This window comes from Myotis myotis, unplaced genomic scaffold, assembly GCF_014108235.1.
Source record: "Myotis myotis isolate mMyoMyo1 unplaced genomic scaffold, mMyoMyo1.p scaffold_m19_p_3, whole genome shotgun sequence".
In the NCBI taxonomy this organism is placed as follows: domain Eukaryota; kingdom Metazoa; phylum Chordata; class Mammalia; order Chiroptera; family Vespertilionidae; genus Myotis; species Myotis myotis.
Window position 1 is genome coordinate 153,097,986 of NW_023416335.1, and position 21,101 is coordinate 153,119,086.

A 21,101-nucleotide genomic window follows, 5' to 3' on the forward strand; every position below is an offset into this window, starting at 1 on the left:
AATTTTCAAAGTACAGACACAGAAATAGTTTATTAAGTTACAGACAACATAAAGGGGATTCTCTCATTCTGAGCCAGTCTTACATGATCAAGCATGGAAAACCAAATTGCTCTTGGTAGAATTTCAATAATAAGAACATACTATTCTTATTAGATATAAAAATATAAATTAAGTAAGAAGCAGGAAAACTGCTGAAGGGAATAAGAGAAGGTTATTTATTCTATCTAGGATCACCTCATGGTCGCCACAGAATCATACCAAATTTGAGAAAATATGTTTCATATAGAGCAGAAATGGAAAAATCTCTGGTTTTTATAATATGGACCTCAATAGCAGATATAAATGAAGTATTACTTTTTAAACTCAGTTTTTTTAAACCTTACTTGTCATTTTTAAATTCTTGATGAAAATTGAAATTTGCAACACATTTTCAGAACATTCTGAAGATGATGGGTAATCATCTATGGGTAATGTACTATGATATATAACGCAGCAGATAACCATGTTATCTCAGTCATTCCTCAAAGCAATCCTATAAAATAGGTATTTTCCTTTTAGATTTGAAAATATATTCAGGGAGATTGAGTAACTTGCCCAAGATCATATATCCAGAAAATTGCAGGTATAGTAAAAAATATTATAGAAAATCCTTTTATTTCAATTAATTGTCCACTATTATGAAATATCTCCATTTTTATTAGTAAACAGATTTAGGTATTTTTAACTTGCCCAAGGTCACACAGACAGAAAATTAGTGAGACTGGATTCAAATCCTTTTACTTTATCATCCATTTTCTTTCACTATAACAAAATGTTTCAAAGAAAACTTAGAAAAAAAAATTTAAAATTAAGACTTCAATGTTGTTTTCCAATTCGAGAGTTGGAGTAAATGATTTTATTATATATCAGAATGTAAACAGTTATTTGTATCTAGTAGTCAAAATGAAATAGTTATTTTTAAAGGGAGAAAACATCCCTAAAAACAGAATAGCTGATATCTGTTACTTCTGTGTTTACTGGTATATAATGGATATACAATAAACTGCATATATTTAAAATGTACAGTTTGGTAAGTTTTGACATATCAATAACAGTGTGAAACCATCACCACTACCAAAATGAACATATCCATCACCTGCAAAGTTTTCCTTGTAGCCTTTTGTAATCTCTCTTTTCTGGCGATCCAAGTCAACCTTCCTATTGTCAGAAAACCACTTATTTGTGCTTTGTATATGAAAATTGTGTCTGCTTTCTGCTAACATAGGTAAGTCTGCATTTTCTAGAATCTTAGCTAAAAATACTATGTATTGTTTTATATAGCTTCGTTTATGCTGCATAATTATCTTGAGATTCATTCATGATTTTATGTATCAACAAGAGGCCCGGTGCACCAATGGGGTTCCTCAGCTTGGCCTCCGCCCTCTTGCAATGTGGGACCCCTCGGGGGATGTCGGACTGCCAGTTTCCACCTGATCCCCACAGGCCAGGCCGAGGGGCCCCACCGGTGCATGAATCCGTGCACCGGGCCTCTAGTATGCATATAAGATCTTTGGTGAATCTCTTCCCACCCTCCCCTCTCTCCTTCCCTTGGAGATTCATCAGTATGTTCTATGTTTCCATGCCTGTGCGTTGAGCGCCTGCCCCCTGGTGGTCAGTGTGAGTCATAGCGACCGGTCGACCAGTCATATATATATTTTTCATTCCTTTTAATTGCTCAGTAGGATTTCATTATCTATATATATATATAAAAGCCTGATATGCAAATTGTCCCCACAGGAGTTCGACCGGGAGACCAGGAGTTTGATCACTCGCTATGGTGTGCACTGAACACCAGGGGGTGGCGCAGAACAAAGGAAGCCCCTGGCCGGCAGCTGAGGAAGGAAGGCCCTGGCCAGCAGCTGGAAGGCCCCAATAGGCCCTGATGGCCAGCGAAGCCTAGGGACCCTACCCGTGCACGAATTTTGTGCACTGGGCCTCTAGTATATATTTGTTTATCCATTCAGCTGTTGATGGGCATTTTGGGTTGTTTCCAGTTTTTTCTATTACAAATAACACTGCTATAAACATTTGTGTACAAGTTTCCATATGAATAAATACTTTCACTTTTCTTGGGTGAATGCCTAAGAATGAAACGGTTGGTTCCGATGGTAAATATACTTAGTGTTTTAGAAAATTGCCAGACTATATCACTCCCAGAAAGTGTATTAAAGTTCTACTTGCTCCACATCCACGTCAACACTTGGTATGGGGTCAGACTTTTAAATTTTAATTATTTTAATACATGTATTGTGGTTATACTCTTCATTTCTTTAATAACTAATAATGTTAAATATCTTTGCATATGCTTTTTGAAAACTTCTCTGGTGAAGCATCTATTGAAATCTTTGCCCATATTTTCCATTGGGCTTTATTAATGCAAAGATCCAAGAATGTAAACATATGTCAGTGCTCCCCAACTTAAAAATGTCTGTATCGATTAGGAAAAACAATATACAACACAACATTCCCCCCCAAATAATAAGGTAGCACTTTCTAACTTACATTCTTCATTTAAAGGTTTAAATAATAAACCTGTATTACATCATAAATGAAAAACAAAATTTGTCACGATACAAACTAATTTTAACAGAATAGTCTGAATTCATTATATCAAATCTACAATACAAAGAAAGTTCTAGTTTATCAATATATGTACATTAACATTTTCTGTGTTCCCTACATTGACTATAACATATTTGAAAGAAAACCATTTACAATTTGACTGAAAGAAGAAAATAATACCTTTGAGAAGTCCAGAGTTATCAATGGGTCCAGGATATACATTTTGATCTCCCATCTGGTATTTGTCCCAACTGTCAAAGCCAACATATTTTTTCCACTGTTTGAACCAGCGACTATCAACTAGGTACCTAAAAAAGAAAAATTGGTAAAGGAAAATCTGGAACTATAGGAACAGCACAGAAACTATTTTTGATACAGTAAACCTTCATTTTGCGGACCTCAATTTAACGAACTTTGGATTTTAATGGGCAAAATTTCTGGTCTATATGTCATATGTGAAAATTACCACTTTGTTAATTTTAAAATGCTTTTAACCAAGATTTGCTTATAATTAAACTAGAGGCCCAGTGCACAAAAATTTGTGCATTCGGGGGGAAGGGGAGGGGGTCCCTCAGCCCAGCCTGTGGCCTCTAGCAGTCTGGGACCCCTCAGGAGATAACGACCTGCTGGCTTAGGCCTGCTCCCGGGTGGCAGAGGGCAGGCCCAATCCCTAGGTGCAGCCCCTGGTCGGGCTCAGAGCAGGGCCGATTGGGGAGTTGGGGCGCCGCCCCTGTAATGCACAAAGCAGGGCGGATCGGGAGGTTGTGATGCCACACTCAGTCACGCTCAGGGAAGGGCTGATTGGGGGGTTGGGGCACCGCCCCCTGTCACACTCAAGGCAGGGTGGATGGGGAGGTTGCGGCGCCACCCCCTGTCACACACAGAGCAGGGCCAATCAGGGGGTTGGGGCGCTGCCCGTGTCACTCACAGAGCAGGGCCCATCAGGGGGGTTGGGGCTCCGTACTCTGTCATGCAGAGCAGGGTTGATCGGGGGTTGGGGAGCTCCCCCGTTACTCACAGAGTAGGGCCCATAGGGGAGTTGGGGCACCGCCCCGTCACACACAGAGCAGGGAGAATCAGGGGGTTGGGGTGCCGTACCCTGTCACACTCAGGGCAGGGCCGATGGGGAGGTTATGGCTCTACCCCATCACACACAGAGCAGGGCCCGTGGGGGGTGGGGGGGCGGGGATTGGGGCGCCACACCCTGTCACACACAGAGCAGGGCCCATCAGGGGGTTGGGGCACCGCACCCTGTGACACACAGAGCCGCAGGGCGATCAGGGGGTTGGGGAGCTCCCCCCATCAAGCACAGAGCAGGGCTGATCAGGGGTTTGGGGCGCCTTCCCCTGTCACAAACAGAGCAGGGCGGATAGGGAGGTTGTGGCCCCGCCCCCTGTCACACACAGAGCCGCAGGGCCATCAGGGGGTTTGGGCGCTGCCCCGTCACTCTGATCCCGGTGCCGGGAGGCCTCGCGGCTCCGCTGATCCCGGTGCTGGGAGGCATATTACCCTTTTACTATATAGGATAGAGGCCTGGTGCACGGGTGGGGGCCGGCTGGTTTGCCCTGAAGGGTGTCCTGGATCAGGGTGGGGGTCCCCACTGGGGTGCCTGGCCAGCCTGGGTGAGGGGATGATGGCTGTTTGCAGCTGGTCATAAACCCTTCAGGGTGGGGGTCCCCACTGGGGTGCCTGGCCAGTCTTGGTGAGGGGCTGAGGGCTGTTTTCAGGCTGGCGGGTGACGGAAGCTCCCAACCGCTCATTTTTTTCTTTTCTTTTTATTCTGGGCCAGCTTTAGCTCTGAGGCTTGGCTCCAGCTCTTAGGCCTCGGCTGCTGAAAGCAGGTATCTGGTTTGTTTCGGTTCTATAATCGAAACAATGTATAACTCCAGCTCTGAGATCCTGGCTCGCTGAAAGCAGGTTTCTGGGGTTTCGTTTAGCTTCTATATTTGTTACAATGTTTCAAACTGCAGGCTCAGAGGCCGGCAAGGCAGGCGGGGAACGTTGGTTTCCTCCGTCACTGAAGCAAGCAAGCCTCATGTTAGTTTCAAGCTGCCTGGCTGCCGGCCGCCATCTTGGCTGGCAGTTAATTTGCACATCACCCTGATTAGCCAATGGGAAGGGTAGTGGTCGTAAGCTAATTACCATGTTTCTCTTTTATTAGATAGGATTAACAGGTTATTTTTATTATTAATTCACTGTTCTTTTTAATAAATTTTAGCAAACAGGCCATACGTTGGAAAAAAACACTGTAGCAATTTCGCTGACATAAATATTACATATCTACAACTATAGTCTACATATTTAAATCCAAAAGTCACCGCTTATAAATAATGTTCGATTAATTACTAGCACATAATCACATTGCATCGCCCTCAGTAACTGGTTCTGTTGTAACCTAGCCTGACTTTCTGCAGAAGTTTGAACACATGCTGGGTGTGCTAGCCCCAGCCCTGTGCATTTGTTTACTGGGGTGACTGGTGAATGCATGTACTTACTAGATCTATTCATATAAATTTAAAATTACTGTAATACATATAGAAAAGTTTTCTGTGAAATTAAGCTTTTTATACATACTTAATTTTAATTACACACAAGTCTACATAAGCAAAAATAGACTAACTGGTAAATGTTTTAGCATACACATTCGGAAAACCTACTTTATTATATAATGGATTTTTGGCTTTTACAAACCCTTGCCTATATTAGTTCGCTATACAGAGGTTTTACTGTATTTCGTTATATACATATTAAAGTTCGTACCTACTTCAAAGATTATTGAGAATAATTTTAATGTCACAGTATTTTAAAGAAAAATATTTCACTTGTATAAAGTATTATTTCTACTATTCTATATATCTACTATTAGATAATAAGTGTTAACATACACATTTTTAAAAATTCCTTATAGCACTTTTTGAAAAATGCAAGTAATATCTCTTCATTAAAATATTTGCCAGCTGAAAATTCTAATGGTACTCATAAAAATCAAAACAAATTTTAAAATGTAATGTGATAAAATATAACAAGAAATATGGTTCTTTTGCAAAAAACTTGCAAATACCATCTGTTAATTACATATATTTTAGTGTATCATTTTGAGAGTAAGAAAAGCAATTATTAAAGGTTTGCAAGATTGCTTACAATTATTATTATCCAAGTTTTTTTATTTTTTATTTTTTTTTAATATATTTTACTGATTTTTTACAGAGAGGAAGGGAGAGGGATAGAGAGTTAGAAACATCGATAAGAGAGAAACATCGATCAGCTGCCTCTTGCACACCCCCTGGGGATGTGCCTGCAACCCAGGTACATGCCCTTGACCGGAATCGAACCTGGGACCCTTCAGTCCACAGGCCAATGCTCTATCCACTGAGCCAAACTGGTCAGGGCCCAAGTTTTTTTTAGAAAAACACACAAATAATTATTTTTATAAATGTGACACACCAACTATTTAACTATATTCATCTTATTTTCAAAAATTAAAAAAATTAACCCTCATTAGATAACCAGTGATAGAAAAAAGTAAAATAATGGTTCTCTAGTAAAGAGCGCATAAAAAAATCATAAGCCTTAAGAACTTTACAAATTTATTCTGACTATATTATACCTACTATGAAATATTGCTTTTGTCACAGGTTCCTAATTATTTTAATTCTCTTCCAAAAACATTTTCCCCACATTTAACCAGGTTCAATCACAAACAAACAAAATCAAAAGTAAAGGTTAACAAGACATGTAAACAAGTTTTTAGATCATCATTCTGATGTTTTTGTGCTTACTATATATAGCACTATCAGAATGTCTGAAAATCTCTGAAGCAAATACATCATCCCATCAAAACACCATTATTCTTAAAGAATATTCATCAACAGCTTAATTACTTAAAAGTAAATATGGGGAAAAAAAGTGGATATGGCAGAATTTCTATACATCAATACCCCAAACCCACTATTAGGGTTATGCAAGTAAGAGCCCCCAAATCATAAAATTTGAGATTTATGAGGAAAACATATTATGAGACTAACTCATAAAAGAATCCTATTTCTAAAATAAAATAGTTTAGATTATCAATGAGTTTATATGTTAAATTGATAATAAAATTACACTATATTGTATTTCACCCATCAAAAAATTTTTACTTTCTCCTTCGCAATTTAAACAAGTGTTTCAGACATTTTATTTGCTTTCTTTGCAAAAAAGTCACACTAAATGATCTTTCCCTTATCCCATTCATCTTCATTTCTATCATTGTTTCAATTTCACAGTGTCTTAATTATTTTAATCCTGATATATTTGAAGGCAAGTTCCCCCAACTTGTTTGTGTTGCAAATTGTCTTAACTATCTTTGGCCATCTGCTCTTCCATATGAATTTTAGAAACAGCTTATCAAGTTACACACACACACACACACACACACACACACACACAAAACCACCATCAAAAAACAGTTTAAGGTTTTTATTGGAATTGTGTTAAAATTTATAGATTAACAATCTATCTATCTATATAAAAGCCTAAGCGACCGAATGACCAGTTGCTATGACATGCACTGACCACCAGGGGGCAGATGCTCAACGCAGGAGCTCCCACAGACAACTTCCTGTGGCTGGCAAACCTCCCGAGGTCCCTCTCTTCAGTCGGCCAACCTCCTGCGGTCCTTCCCCCTGGTCAGCCAACCTCCTGTGGTCCCTTCCCCAAGCTGGCCAACCTCCGGCAGTCCCTCCCTGGCCAACTTCCCACAGTCGCTCCTCTCAGTCAGCCACCCCCAGCCCCCCGATCGGCCCCGATCACCTGTGAGGCCAAGGGACCCACCCGTGCATGAATTCGTGCACCAGGCCTCTAGTAATATAATTTAAAATGCAATTTATAAAACTTACTTTAAAAATTATTAGTGGAATAGTATCAAAATTATATTTATTTAAAAGGTATTTCTACATGATGGGGCTTTATCTCCCCAAGTATCTATATAATAAAAGCCTAAGTGACCGTTATGGTGGAACAACCAGAACAACCAGTTGCTATGGTGGTGCACTGACCACCAGGGGGCAGACACTCAACACAGGAGCTGCTCCATGGTGGTCAGTGAGCTCACACAGGGGGAGTACCACTCAGCCAGAAGCCAGGCTCACAGCTAGCAAGCGCAGTGGCAGTGGCGGGAGCCTCCCCCACCTCCGTGGCAGCGCTAAGGAGCAGCAAGCCAAGCAGCAAGCAGGCGGGCGGTAAGGAGTGAGGGGTCCTGGACTGCGAGAGGGCACAGGCCGGGCTGAGGGGAACCCCCCCCCCCAGTGCACGAATTTCGTGCACTGGGCCTCTAGTTTAATATATTCTTCACAGTTATAGTGGAGTTTTACACTGAGCAGTGTTCATCTGCTGCCATAACATGGTATTATTATGAGAGGAGACTCTCCCATTTGATGACTATTTGGATGCTTTCAACACTATCTTCAATTGCAAAGGGGCATCATACTTGTATTACAGACCATCTATATCTTACTGTAGTAAAGAAATACGAGAAGTAAAAAAATGGGAGCATCTGTTACAGAAACAATGTGTAGTCTTCTTAGGTTTACTCACCAAAGACAATATTAGATAAGTAGTCAAATCAAAATTTATTTTAAGACATTTACATAGATTTGTTCTACTGTAAAACTCTATGAATCTGCCAAAATCCCAATTCCTCAACTTGACCTGACAAAAGCCTAGAACAGAACCAATAGCTCACCAACATTACAAATGAACGAACAAAGACCTGAATTTATACATTCTAAACAGCACTCTTAATCCTTGGTATACTCTTAGGGTCCAGATAAGCCCAATTTTAGCTTTTGAGTTTCTTTTTTGAATAGTTATAACTATTTGCAAAGATTGCTATTTCATGACTTTTATTCTTCACAAATAGTCATAACTATTATTTTAGGATGAAAGCTAAATTCTTAACATTGCCTAACAGGTCTTTTTAAAAATAATAATTTAATAAAGCCATAATAATTAAAATTATGATATTTTAATAAAATAATCAACATATAAACCAAGAAGACAAAACCGAGTCCATTAGCAGGGCCAAAGGACACATACGAATTGAGTATATGATAAAGGAGGTATTATAAATTAAGGTGTTGGAGAGAGAAACTGGCTATGAGAGTTAATTTCAGTTGGATAAACAAGTTTATTGAAGTTAATATGTTAATAATCATATTTCTATGAATAACCATTAAGCACTTAAGCTGTGTGTCAGCACTGAGCCAAAGAATTTACTTTCATTATCTCATTTAATTCTGATAACTTTCTACAAAGTACTACTACTTTTTTTTAAATATATGTATTTTTTATTTGATCTGTTCCTCCCTACCTTTCTTTTTTTTAAAATATATTTTATTGATTTTTTACAGAGAGGAAGGGAGAGGGAGAGTTAGAAACATGGATGAGAGAGAAACATCGATCAGCTGCTGCCTGCACACTCCTTACTGGGGATGTGCCCGCAACCAAGATACATGCCCTTGGCCGGAATCAAACCTGGGACCATTCAGTCCGCAGGCCGACACTCTATCCACTGAGCCAAACCGGTTAGGGCCCTTATTTATCTCTGTGCGAGATCTAGCTACAAGAGCCTTCTTTCTGTTTCTGGACACACAATTTTCTGCTTCATGGCTCCTTCTGCCTAGAATATTCTATTGCTCTCAACACATAGTCTACTATTACCTTACTGAGAGCCTAAACGTCACTATTTTTGTAGAATCTTTCCATAAGCTTCTATTTCCTCTCAATTTGGGAAAATCTCAGATTATTATATATTAAAACTCTTTCTTAATTATAGAAATTACTTAATAATAAAATACCTAACATTTGATCTTACTCTTGTGCCAGGCACATACTTTAATACAGTGGTCGGCAAACCGCAGCTCGCGAGCCACATACGGCTCTTTGGCCCCTTGAGTGTGGCTCTTACACAAAATACCACGTGCGGGTGTGCACGTACAGTGCGATTGAAACTTCGTGGCCCATACGCAGAAGTCGATTTTTGGAAAGGAGATAAAAGAAACAAGTATACAAGACGAGTGTGGATGGGAGAGTTGGAAGGGGTCGACCTCAGTGAACATACCTCAATCAGATTGAGGATGTTTTTAGCAAAGGAAGTTTAGGAGTACCCTAAATTAAGTTAATAACAATGTACCTATCTATATAGTTTAAGTTTAAAAAATGTGGCTCTCAAAAGAAATTTCAATCGTTGTACTGTTGATATTTGGCTCTGTTAACTAATGAGTTTGCCAACCACTGGGCTAGGCCAACTTTAGTAATCCAAATAAATCTACTTAATTTTAAAACAGTCTTCAAATGCAGAACTAAAATGTCCAGGTTATGGTGGTGTTTGTTTTTTGGTGAGGGATAGTAGTGGTGGGAGAAAGATAGGAGTTTCAAAAGTTGTGGAGTGTTTTTATATATAGTAGAAGCAAATTAAGGAAAGATATATAGGAACCAATAAATGAGTCAGAAATAGTCCTAGATATAAAGAAATTTAATAGTACATGGAAATGAGTATTTCCAATAGCAGGATTTAGGAAACCGCAGCACTGGTGAATGTGAATGCATAGCTCCTTTTCTTTTATTAGTTTACTAGAGGCCCAGTGACAAAATTCATGCATGGGGGGGGGGGGGAGTGGGAGGGTCCCTCAGCACAGCCTGCACCCTCTCCAATCTGGGATCCCTCAATCTGGGACTGCCGGCTCCCAACTGCCGGAAGCCGGTCCATCCTTGCTGCTGGACACAGTCGCTGCAGGAAAGAAACATCTGCACAGCATATGTTTCAAGGGACCTGGCGTATATAGCATACTGTTCTTAATATGTTTGCTCCCCTTAGCCCTGTGTGTTTTAACCAAGGTCACCTCTCCGAGAAAGGTTGTTTCCCCAGGTAGGAATTTTTCCCTGAAGTCAGGGAGGGGATGCCTCTCCTAGAAAGGTTGTTTCCCCAGGTAGGAATTTTTCCCTGAAGTCAGGGAGGGGATGAAACTCCTTAACTAAGTGCCAGGCGGGTAGTTAATCACTACAAACAATCATGCTTAAGCTACATAATCTTTACTCCCTGGAATGGAGATAAGAAACGCCCTAACCTTTGTAATAGAAATTGACAGGATTAAAATCAACTGGGATAAATACGGATGTAACACGACAATAAACAGCAGAACTTCGCTGGAGATCCAGACCAGAACTTGGCTGGAGATCCTAGCTGGAGATCCTGGCTAGGCTGCTGATCAACTGAACACTGTCTCCGTGTCCTTCCTTCTTCGCCGACTCCGTCTATGCCTTTGGGAACCCCTGGACCCGCTGGGGTTGGACCCCGGCACCCAACAGCTCGCTCGCCTGCCTGCCTGCCTGATTGCCCCTAACCACTTCTGCCTGCCAGCCTGATCACCCCCTAACCACTCCCCTGCCAGCTTGATTGACAACTAACTGCTCCCCTGCAGGCTTGGTTGCCCCCAACTGCCCTCCCCTGCAGGCCATCTTGTGGCAGCCACCTTGTGTGTTGGAGTGAAGGTCAAGTTGCATATCACCTCTTTATTATATAGGATGCTCATGCTGACAACTTTCAGATGAGACATAATTGCCTACTATTGACATAACAGTTTTTTTAATTTATTTTTTATTGTTAACAAGTGTTATAGATGCCCCCCACCTCCCCCTTTGACCCCCTCCCCAAATCCCACCCCACCCCAGGTCTTCACCACACTATTTTCTGTGTCCATAGGTCATGCATATATGCATACAAGTTCTTTGGTTAATCTCTTTCCATTTCCCTCACCTCCCTCCCCACTGAGATCAGTCAGTCTGTTTCATGCACCCATGCCTCTGGATCTATTTTGTTCATTAGATTCCACATATAAGTGAGATCATGTGATATTTGACTTTCTCTGATTGGTTTACTTCGCTTAGCATCATAATCACCAGATCTATCCATGCTGTAGCAGAGGGTAAGAGATCCTTCATTTTTACAGCCACATAGTATTCCACTGTGTATTTAAATGTACCACAGATATTTATCCACACATTTACTGATGGGCACTTGAGCTGTTTCCAGACCTTGGCTATTGTACATAACTCTACTATGCACATAGGGATGCATATATTCTTTCTAATTGGTGTATTGGGATTCTTAGCATATATTCTCAGAAGTGGAATCAATCACTGGGTCAAATGGCAGTTCCATTTTTAATTTGTTTGTTTTTTACTTCTTTTTTTTTAAAAAATTAAATCTTTATTGTTCAGATTATATTTGTTCCTCTTTTCCCCCCCATAACTCCCCTCCACCCAGTTCCCACCCCACCCTCCACCCTCACTCCCCACCCACTGTCCTCATCCATAGGTGCACGATTTTTGTCCAGTCTCTTCCCGCATCCCCCACACCCCTTTCCCCCACCCCCAAGAATAGTCAGTCCACTCCTTTCTATGCCTCTGATTCTATTATCATCACCAGTTCATTCTGTTCATCATATTATTCACCTGATTTTTATTTTTTATTTTTATTTATTTATTTTTTTAAAAATATATTTTATTGATTTTTTACAGAGAGGAAAGGAGAGAGATAGTCAGAAACATCGATGAGAGAGAAACATTGATCAGCTGCCTCCTGCACATCCCCCACCGGGGATGTGCCCGCAACCCAGGTACATGCCCTTGACCAGAATCGAACCTGGGACCTTCCAGTCCGCAGGCCGACGCTCTATACACTGAGCCAAACCGGTTTCGGCTATTCACCTGATTTTTAGATTCACTTGTTGATAGATGTGTATTTGTTGTTCATAATTTGTATCTTTACCTTCTTCTTCTTCTTCTTCTTCCTCTTCTTAAAGGATACCTTTCAGCATTTCATATAATACTGGTTTGGTGGTGATGAACTCTTTTAGCTTTTTCTTATCTGTGAAGCTCATTATGTGACCTTCAATTCTGAATGACACCTTTGCTGGATAAAGTAATCTTGGTTGTAGGTTCTTGGCATTCATCACTTTGAATATTTCTTGCCACTCCCTTCTGGCCTGCAAAGTTTCTGTTGAGAAATCAGCTGACAGTCATATGGGTACTCCCTTGTAGGTAACTGACTTTCTTTCTCTTGCTGCTTTTAAGATTCTCTGTCTTTTGCACTTGGAATTTTAATTATGATGTGTCTTGGTGTGGTCCTCTTTGGATTCCTTTTGTTTGGGGTTCTCTGTGCTTCCTGGACTTGTAAGTCTATTTCTTTCACCAGGTAGGGGAAGTTTTCTGTCATTATTTCTTCAAATAGGTTTTCAATATCTTGTTCTCTCTCTTCTTCTGGCACCCCTATAATTCGGATGTTGGTACGCTTGAAGCTGTCCCAGAGGCTCCTAACACTATCTTCGTAGTTTCGGATTCTTTTTTCATTTTGCTTTTCTGGTTGGGTGTTTTTTGCTTCTTCGTATTTCAAATCTTTGACTTGATTCTTGCGATCCTCTGGTCTGCTCTTGGGAGTCTGTATAATATTCTTTATTTCAGTCAGTATATGCTTAATTTCTAGTTGGTCCTTTATCACAACATCGAGGGTCTCACTACATGTATCGGCGGTCTCACCCGTCTTTTCGAGGGTCTTACTAAATTTATCGGTGGCTTCTAGACAGTTCTTGAAAAACCTTAAAAGTGTGGTTATTAACTCTATATCCAGTCGTTTGCTTTCCTCCATTTCTGACATTTGTGTCCTATTTGTCTCCGCATTTTTTGTGCTTCCCTGTGTTGATGGAGTGGCTTTCTGTGCTAGGTGTCTTATAGGGCCCAGTGGCTCAGCCTCCCCAATTACCTGAGGTGGAGTCTCTTGGTGCACCCCCTTGTGGGCTGTGTGCACAGTCCTGTTGTAGTTAAGTCTTGATTGTTATAGGTATCACTGGGAGGAATTGACCAATTGGCTGTGACAATCAGCTGTGTCTGCAGTGGGAGAACTTCTGTGTTGGAGACACCCCTCCGGGGCAAGACTTGCTTCAGTGGGGCTTTGGTGCTCACTGAGTCACTCTGACCACCGGGTATACTGGCTCCTGGATCTTTCAGGAGGTGCTAATCTAGCCTTTGCCTGAGGCTATGCAGCCGGAGCTCAGCTGTGAAGGAATGCAAGTTGCCCTGGGGCCTTGGGCCAGCTGCAAGTTTGTTAGGTAATTTTCAGCTTGCAAAAGCCTCCGTGCACAGCTTGGGCGGGGTGGTGTCCCAGGGGATCAATAGGGCGGAGCAAACAGCTATGGCTGATCGTCAGTCCTTCCCTAAGAGGCCCCAAGTCTCAGTGTCCGGGTAATCGCTGCAAGTACCTCTGAGAGAAAGCCGCCCTCGAGATGTGAACGATGCCCGACAGTCTAGCCCAGGGGTGGGCAAACTTTTTGACTCAAGGGCCATAATGGGTTCTTAAACTGGACCGGAGGGCCGGAACAAAAGCATGGATGGAGTGTTGGTGTGAACTAATATCAATTCAAAGTAAACATCATTACATAAAAGGGTATGGTCTTTTTTTTCAATCGTTTTATTCATTTCAAACGGGCCGGATGCCCGCAGGCCGTAGTTTGCCCACGGCTGGTCTAGCCTCTCCCCGTATCAGTCAGGGTCCCCAGAGATTCGCCCGGAACTGGAGTTCAGAGCAGTAGGGAGTTTGAGACTCCCTCTCGATTGAAAAAGCCAACGTGTCCTCAGCCGCCAGCCCTTTCCGCGTCCGCCTCCGTACCTGTGCACTTAACTTCCGCACCGCAGCTCCTCTGAGTCTCGGTATGCTTTTCTCTTTCCTTCTAGTTGTAGTATTTCCACTCAGCCAGCCTTCCTGTGGTTCTGGATGATGCCCGTTCTGTCTTTTAGTTGTATTCTTGAAGTGGTTGTGTGAGGCAGCAATCTCCGGTGTTTACCTATGCCGCCATCTTGGTTTCTTCCCATTTTTAATTTTTTGAGGAAACTCCATACTGTGTTCCATAGTGGCTGCAACAGTCTATATTCCCACCAGCAATATACTAGGGCTCCCTTTTCTCCACATTTGCACCAGCACTCGTTGTTTATTGATTTAATGATAGCAGCCATTCTGGCAAGTGTGGGATAATACCTCATTGTAGATTTAATTTGCATCTCTCTGATGACCAGTGACATTGAGTATTTTTTAATGTATCTATTGGCCACTGTATGTCCTCTTTGGAGGAGTGTTTATTCAGGTCCTTTGCCCATTTTTAATTGGATTATTTGTCTTCCTTTTGTTGAGTTGTATGAGTTCTTTATATATTTTGGAAATTAGTCCCTTAACAGATGTATCATTGGAAAATATGTTCTTCCATACAGTGGGTTCCCTTTTTATTTTCATGATGGTGTCTTTTGCTGTGCAGAAGATTTTTAGTTCGATGTAGTCCCATTTGTTTTGTTTTTTTTCTTCTTTTATTTCTCTTGCCCTAGGAGATGTATCAGCAAAAATTCTGCTACATAAGACATCTGAGAACATTGTTATTTTTTAAAAAAACCCAACCTTTCTCTCTGCAAAGTAGGCATAAAGCAGTCATTCTTTTTAGAACAAAAAAGATACCCAAAAATATCACCCTAAAACAATGTATTACACTTAATCTCATAACAGTATGTATAACTATCTTGTGCAAAACTAATGGCATAACCAATTTTGGATGTTAATTTGTTTATTCATTCTATGATTACTCTCAAATACTGAGTAAATTACATTTGAGTAGCAAAAGCGTAAAACCATTTTTTAATAAAGGATATATTGTTAGTAGCTAGTATTTTACCAAATATTCCACTGAAAATTTATTAAGTACCACTGACTCAAACTCAGAATTTCATTGTTTCAGTAAAACTTAACAACAACAAAAAAATTTATGAAGTTCTTTTAAATAAACAAATGGCCTGGTCAATCATTCCTTTATATCTTAATTTTTAGATTTCAAGCATGTCCAACCTATTTTCTGCTTTGTACATTAATCAGTTAGCAAGAACTCATTTTTACGACCTGTTTTTACATCTGAAGTAAGGTACAAACAAGGAACTTAAGAAGGAAGCCAAGTGGGATTGTAAAAGTGAAAAAAAAAGAAACCTCACAGAAAGGAAGGAAATCTTACAAATCATCTATTAGATAACAAATTTGCATCTAGAATACGTAAAGAACTCTTAAAACTCAATACTACAAAGATAACCAAATTTAAAAATGGGCAAAGGATCCAGACATTTTGCCAAAGATATACAAATGGGATATATGAAAAGATGTGCAACATCATTAGCCATTAGGGAAATGCAATTCAAAACAGCAATGAGATACTATTATACACCCACTAAGATGGCTACAATAAAAAAAGATAGACAATAACATGCTGACAAGAATGTACAGAAATCAGAACCCTCATATACTGCCGGTGGCAGTGAAAAAGGTGTAGCCACTTTGGAAAAGAGTCTATCCGCTCCTCAAAAAATTAAACATAGGGACCCAACAATTCCACTTCTAAATATATAACCAAGAGAAATGAAAATTGTGGCCACATAAAAACTTGTACACAAATGTTCACAGCCAAAAAAGGTAAACAACCTAAGGTCCATTAACTGATGAAAGGATAAATTCAATGTGGTCTGTCTGGACAATGAAATGTTTGGCAATAAAAAGAAATGAAGTATTGATATATACTACAACATGGATGAACCTAAAAAACATTATGTTATGTGAATGAAGCCAAACACAACAATCACACATATTATATGTTCCATTTATATGAAATACGAGAACAGGCACACTTATAGAATAGAACGTAGATTAGTAGCCGCTTAGACTAGAGCAGGGGGAAGTTGGGGAGAAATTGGGAGACTGCTAATAGGTAGGAGTATATCTTAGGGATGATAAAAATTGATTGTGGTGATAACTGCATGACTCTGCAAACATACCCAAACCCTGTGAACTGTACATGTTAAGAGGGTGAATTGTACAATATGAGAATTATATCACAATAAAGTTGTTATATATTTTAAACGGTGGGATTATTAGGGATGATTTTACAGAGATTGATGTTGAGTTAGGTTTTGAAGTGAAAGTCACGAATTAGTAAAATGTATCTGAAATATTATGAATGATGTATAAAGCCCTATAAGGCTGGAATAAGTAAATAATTTGCAGAAAATGGGACCACTATTTGTATGAAAGTAGAGACACATTAGTTAGAAGTGAAACTACTAAGACTAGAATGTTAAACCAAGGAGAACCAGAAAATTCTTTGGTTTCCTCATATGAATAACAGATGAAACATGGTGTTTTATTAATGTGACAAAGCTGTCACTTCTTGATTTTAATACTTCCAAGTATTCATCCCTCAAAAAGTTGCTTCCATAATATGGATATGGCTTTATCACTCATAGGCAGGCAGTACAGTTGAAAACGCAGGCTGTTAGAGTTGACTGTCTAGGTTAGAATCTCTATTCTACCACTGACTGAGTATGTGTACTGAACTCTGTACCCCAATTTATGTAAGTGTAAAATGAGAATACTCACTTATTTTATACATGTAAAAAGCTCTTAACATGATAAACAAGTGGTAACCATAGCCAAAACTATATGGTATTTATAACTACTTAGCTATATCTCTCCTGAGAATCAAAGGTTCTTCAGCTTCAAAGCCATTCAAATTTATGAATATAAATTTTCCATCTATATCAAAGATAAATATCTTGATTAAATTGTTAAACTGTGTCAAGTTGGTAAAATATATTATTAAATAATATAAAGCAATCTGAATTATCAGGTCTTTTTTACCACAATCACTTCACCCTTATCATTTCTAACTCTTTGTTTTTACTAAAGGAACTTGATGCTCTTTTCAAATAATTAATTTTATCTCTAATACTCCCAGGTTTTGATTTAACTGACTCTAAAACTTAATATAGCCTCGCCTCAGAGCCACTCTTGGATTTGCTTGTAAGAGCCTTTGACTTCTTTCACAAAGGAAGTCCTTTCTATAGTACTTCTGATAAACAATTTTCCCTAACAGTAAGGAATAATCCACTAATTTCTGGTCTTCTCAAAGCTAAAAGGAGAATGGAAGGGAATGTTTGCATTCTTAGCTCCCTTCACAGAGAAGAAAAAAATTGTCATTATCATCCTTTTCTTATTGGAGAACTATAAGGAAACCATGCAGAATCTCACCAATGGAAGCAGTAAAAGTGTTCTAGGCATAATGAAACACAGGTTGATCCTCCAGAGGTTTTCTGCTTTATATTACAAACTGACCTCTTTAGCCAGGGGTCCTCAAACTACGGCCCACCTCAAACTACTGGGCCACATGCAAATACAAATATTGTATTTGTTCCCGTTTTGTTTTTTTACTTCAAAATAAGATATGTGCAGTGTGCATAGGAATTTGTTCATAGTTTTTTTTTAAACTATGGTCCGGCCCTCCAACGGTCTGAGGGACAGTGAACTGGCCCCGTTTAAAAAGTTTGAGGACCCCTGTCTTTACCTCTTTCTGATAAGCCATTTTTTACATTATCAGATATGCCATTTTAATATGTATCCAAAACTGAGGTCATTTACTACTAGTCTTATTCTTGGTTTCTTTAGTAGTGACTTCTGTGTAAACTGGATTATAAACTAAAAGGAACGACAATCTTCTGTTTAAAGAACAGATGGAGGAAGAATCTGATGAAATGACTTCAAAGTAATAAATATAAGATGGAGTATGAATTATATCAGTAATAGGAAATAAAAATAAAAGGCACAAACTGAAATGCCATTACTCAGGGAAGAAAAAAAAACCAGTCATTGATGAAAAATTCTACATGGGAACTAAGAAGGAATAGTTTAATAGTTTGTGACAATGAAATACTCTGAGTTACATTTGAGTAGTGACAAGCATGAAACATTTTTAATATTAAGGAGATATTAAAATATCCAGTATTTAAAATCATTAGAAACCATGTACTTAAACCTAAACCAGCTCTGAAATTATCAAATATTTATAATAAAATGAGGTAAATAAGAGCACATACTTGAAAGGCTACATAGGATAAAGCATTTAGAATAGTGGCTGGCACAGAGTAAGCACTCAATAAATGTTCACTAGCAGTGATCTTATCACCTGCAAATCACATGCAAATCTACTGATTTCTCTGAGTTCAGATTCCTTATCTAAAAGAAATATACAGCCGAAACCGGTTTGGCTCAGTGGACAGAGCGTCGGCCTGCGGACTGAGAGGTCCCGGGTTCGATTCCAGTCAAGGGCATGTGCCTGGGTTGTGGGCACATCCCCGGTGGGAGATGTGCAGGAGGCAGCTGATCGATGTTTCTCTCTCATCGATGTTTCTAACTCTCTATCTCTCTCCCTTCCTCTCTGTAAAAACTCAGTAAAATACATATAAAAAAAAATTTAAAAGAAATATACATACCTGATCCTTATTTTGAAGATCAATTAGATAATACATGTAAACATACTTCTCAACCTTCCCCTTATCTCCCTGCCAATATACCTGATGGTTTCAATTCACTTTAAAAAAAAAAAAAATGTTCTTACTGATTTCAGAGAGAGAGGAAAGGAGGACAGAGAGATGAAAACATCAATGAGAGAAACATTGACTGGCTGCCTTCTATACTCCTCCTGCTGGGGATCAAGCCTGCAACCCGGACATGTGCTTTGATTCACAGGTCAAAGCTCAACCACTGAGCAACACTGGCTGGCTCACTTCACTTTTATAAAAATCATGCTTATTAATGTGATTCTCAAAATGAAAAATCAGTAAATTCATATAACAAACTGAATATATTTAAAGACTAAGATGGAAAAACTGTTCTATTAGCAGCAATGCTACTCGGAATGTCAGTTTTCAGGAGTTTTAAAGAGATAACAGTACAGTCATGTACCTTCTACAGTCTTAATTCAAATGTCTTTTACTTTGAAAATTTACTAAAAGAGTTATTTCTGAAAAAAATCAGTTGGTAAACATGGAACATAAAATGTCATTCACTCACATTTGCATTGTCTGGTCTGTCCAAAAAAAAGAGCCTATGATTTGTGGCTCACTATAAACTAGCACTTTTAAAATACAGGCGAAGTACTAAAACAAAATATCCTACAATCCCTGATATGTTATTTCTGTAAAACTATTAAGACAAGGAACCACATGTCCCCTAATAAAAGTTTATAATTACCGATAAACAATTAAAATCCAAAATCTCATCAATAAATGATCCCAGTTTCTTTAATTTAAATGCACTTTTGGATCAATATAACATTTATTCTATATATTCACTTAATCATCTATTAATCTTTAAACATATTTTAATTTCCAAAAGCAAGATATTAAGATTGTCTACATATTCTGTCATATCTGAACTAAGATTCACAAGAGATGAGTGGGGAAATAAAATGTTATACTGAGCCACTAAAATAAAATAGATCCATTTAAAGAGGAAAAAAAAGTCATTTTTTTTCTTTTTAAAGTGAAACTACATTTTAAATGTATTTTTAAAATAAGAGGCAGTGCCGAAACCGGTTTGGCTCAGTGGATAGAGCGTCAGCCTGCGGACTGAAAGGTCCCAGGTTCGATTCCGGTCAAGGGCATGTACCAGGGTTGTGGGCACATCACCAGTAGGAGATGCGCAGGAGGCAGCTGACCGATGTTTCTCTCTCATCGATGTTTCTAACTCTCTATCTCTCTCCCTTCCTCTCTGTAAAAAATCAATAAAAATATATTTAAAAAAAAAAAAAATAAGAGGCAGTGTAGTGCAGTGATTTTAGGGGCTGAATTAAAGTCCCATACTACTTGAGTCCAAATCTTAGATATATCACTGTGTGAACACTTCTTTGAGCCTAGGATTCCAATTCAGTCAAATGTGAAGTATGGCATATTCACATTCTAGTGCCCTTGAATTGTGGTTCTAAGTAAACAAGTTAACATGTGTAAGTACTTAAAACAGTACATAGCATGTGTTTTTTAGGTCAGGGTCAGACAAACTAACTTTTTCTTACTATTCTTATATGCAAGCAAGATTAACAGTTGTCACACGACTATTCTGTAAAAATGACCATTTATTTAATACCCTGCATGTGCTAATGGGAAATGGTATGATTTAGAAAAAAATAAAGTCAGAATGTCAATAAAAATAAATGTAAGAAAGAAAGGAAGGAAGGAAGGAAGGAAGGAAGGAAGGAAGGAAGGAAAGAAAGAAGGAAGGATGGGAATCACTGATTAAAGCTCTAGATCATCTTGGCCAAGTAGTGTACATTAATCTTGGGTTCACTAACAATGTATAAGCGATTATAAACACTTATGAAAAGGCTTAAATTAGGAAAAAATGCTTCTCTAGATTTTAAGCAATTAAAATGTGAAAAACATGCTTTAATGCCACTATTTCTGTCCTTATTTTCATCAATTTACCAACACTAAAAAAGTTTTGCTTTCTGGTTTTATTTCCTGAAAATGATGGTGTAATCATACCTTATTTTAGTGATAAACACTTTGGCACAACTAAAATTAATATTAAAACAGTAATGTAAAAATTTCTTTAG

General features: G+C 39.0%; 1 protein-coding gene across 15 annotated transcripts in view; it reads right to left on the reverse strand.

Annotated features, from left to right (window-relative positions):
* The window catches only part of USP15 (ubiquitin specific peptidase 15), a 126,351-nt gene that overhangs the window by 101,195 nt on the left and 4,055 nt on the right, over window positions 1–21,101 (reverse strand). For all 15 annotated transcript variants that reach the window (XR_004966070.1, XR_004966072.1, XR_004966071.1 and 12 more), the window contains exon 2: window positions 2,782–2,909. Coding sequence is in view for 11 of the 15 variants with exons in the window: in XM_036299529.1 (XP_036155422.1) it covers window positions 2,782–2,909 (128 nt within the window). In the remaining 4 variants the exon portion in view is untranslated. The remainder of the gene's footprint in view (window positions 1–2,781; window positions 2,910–21,101) is intronic.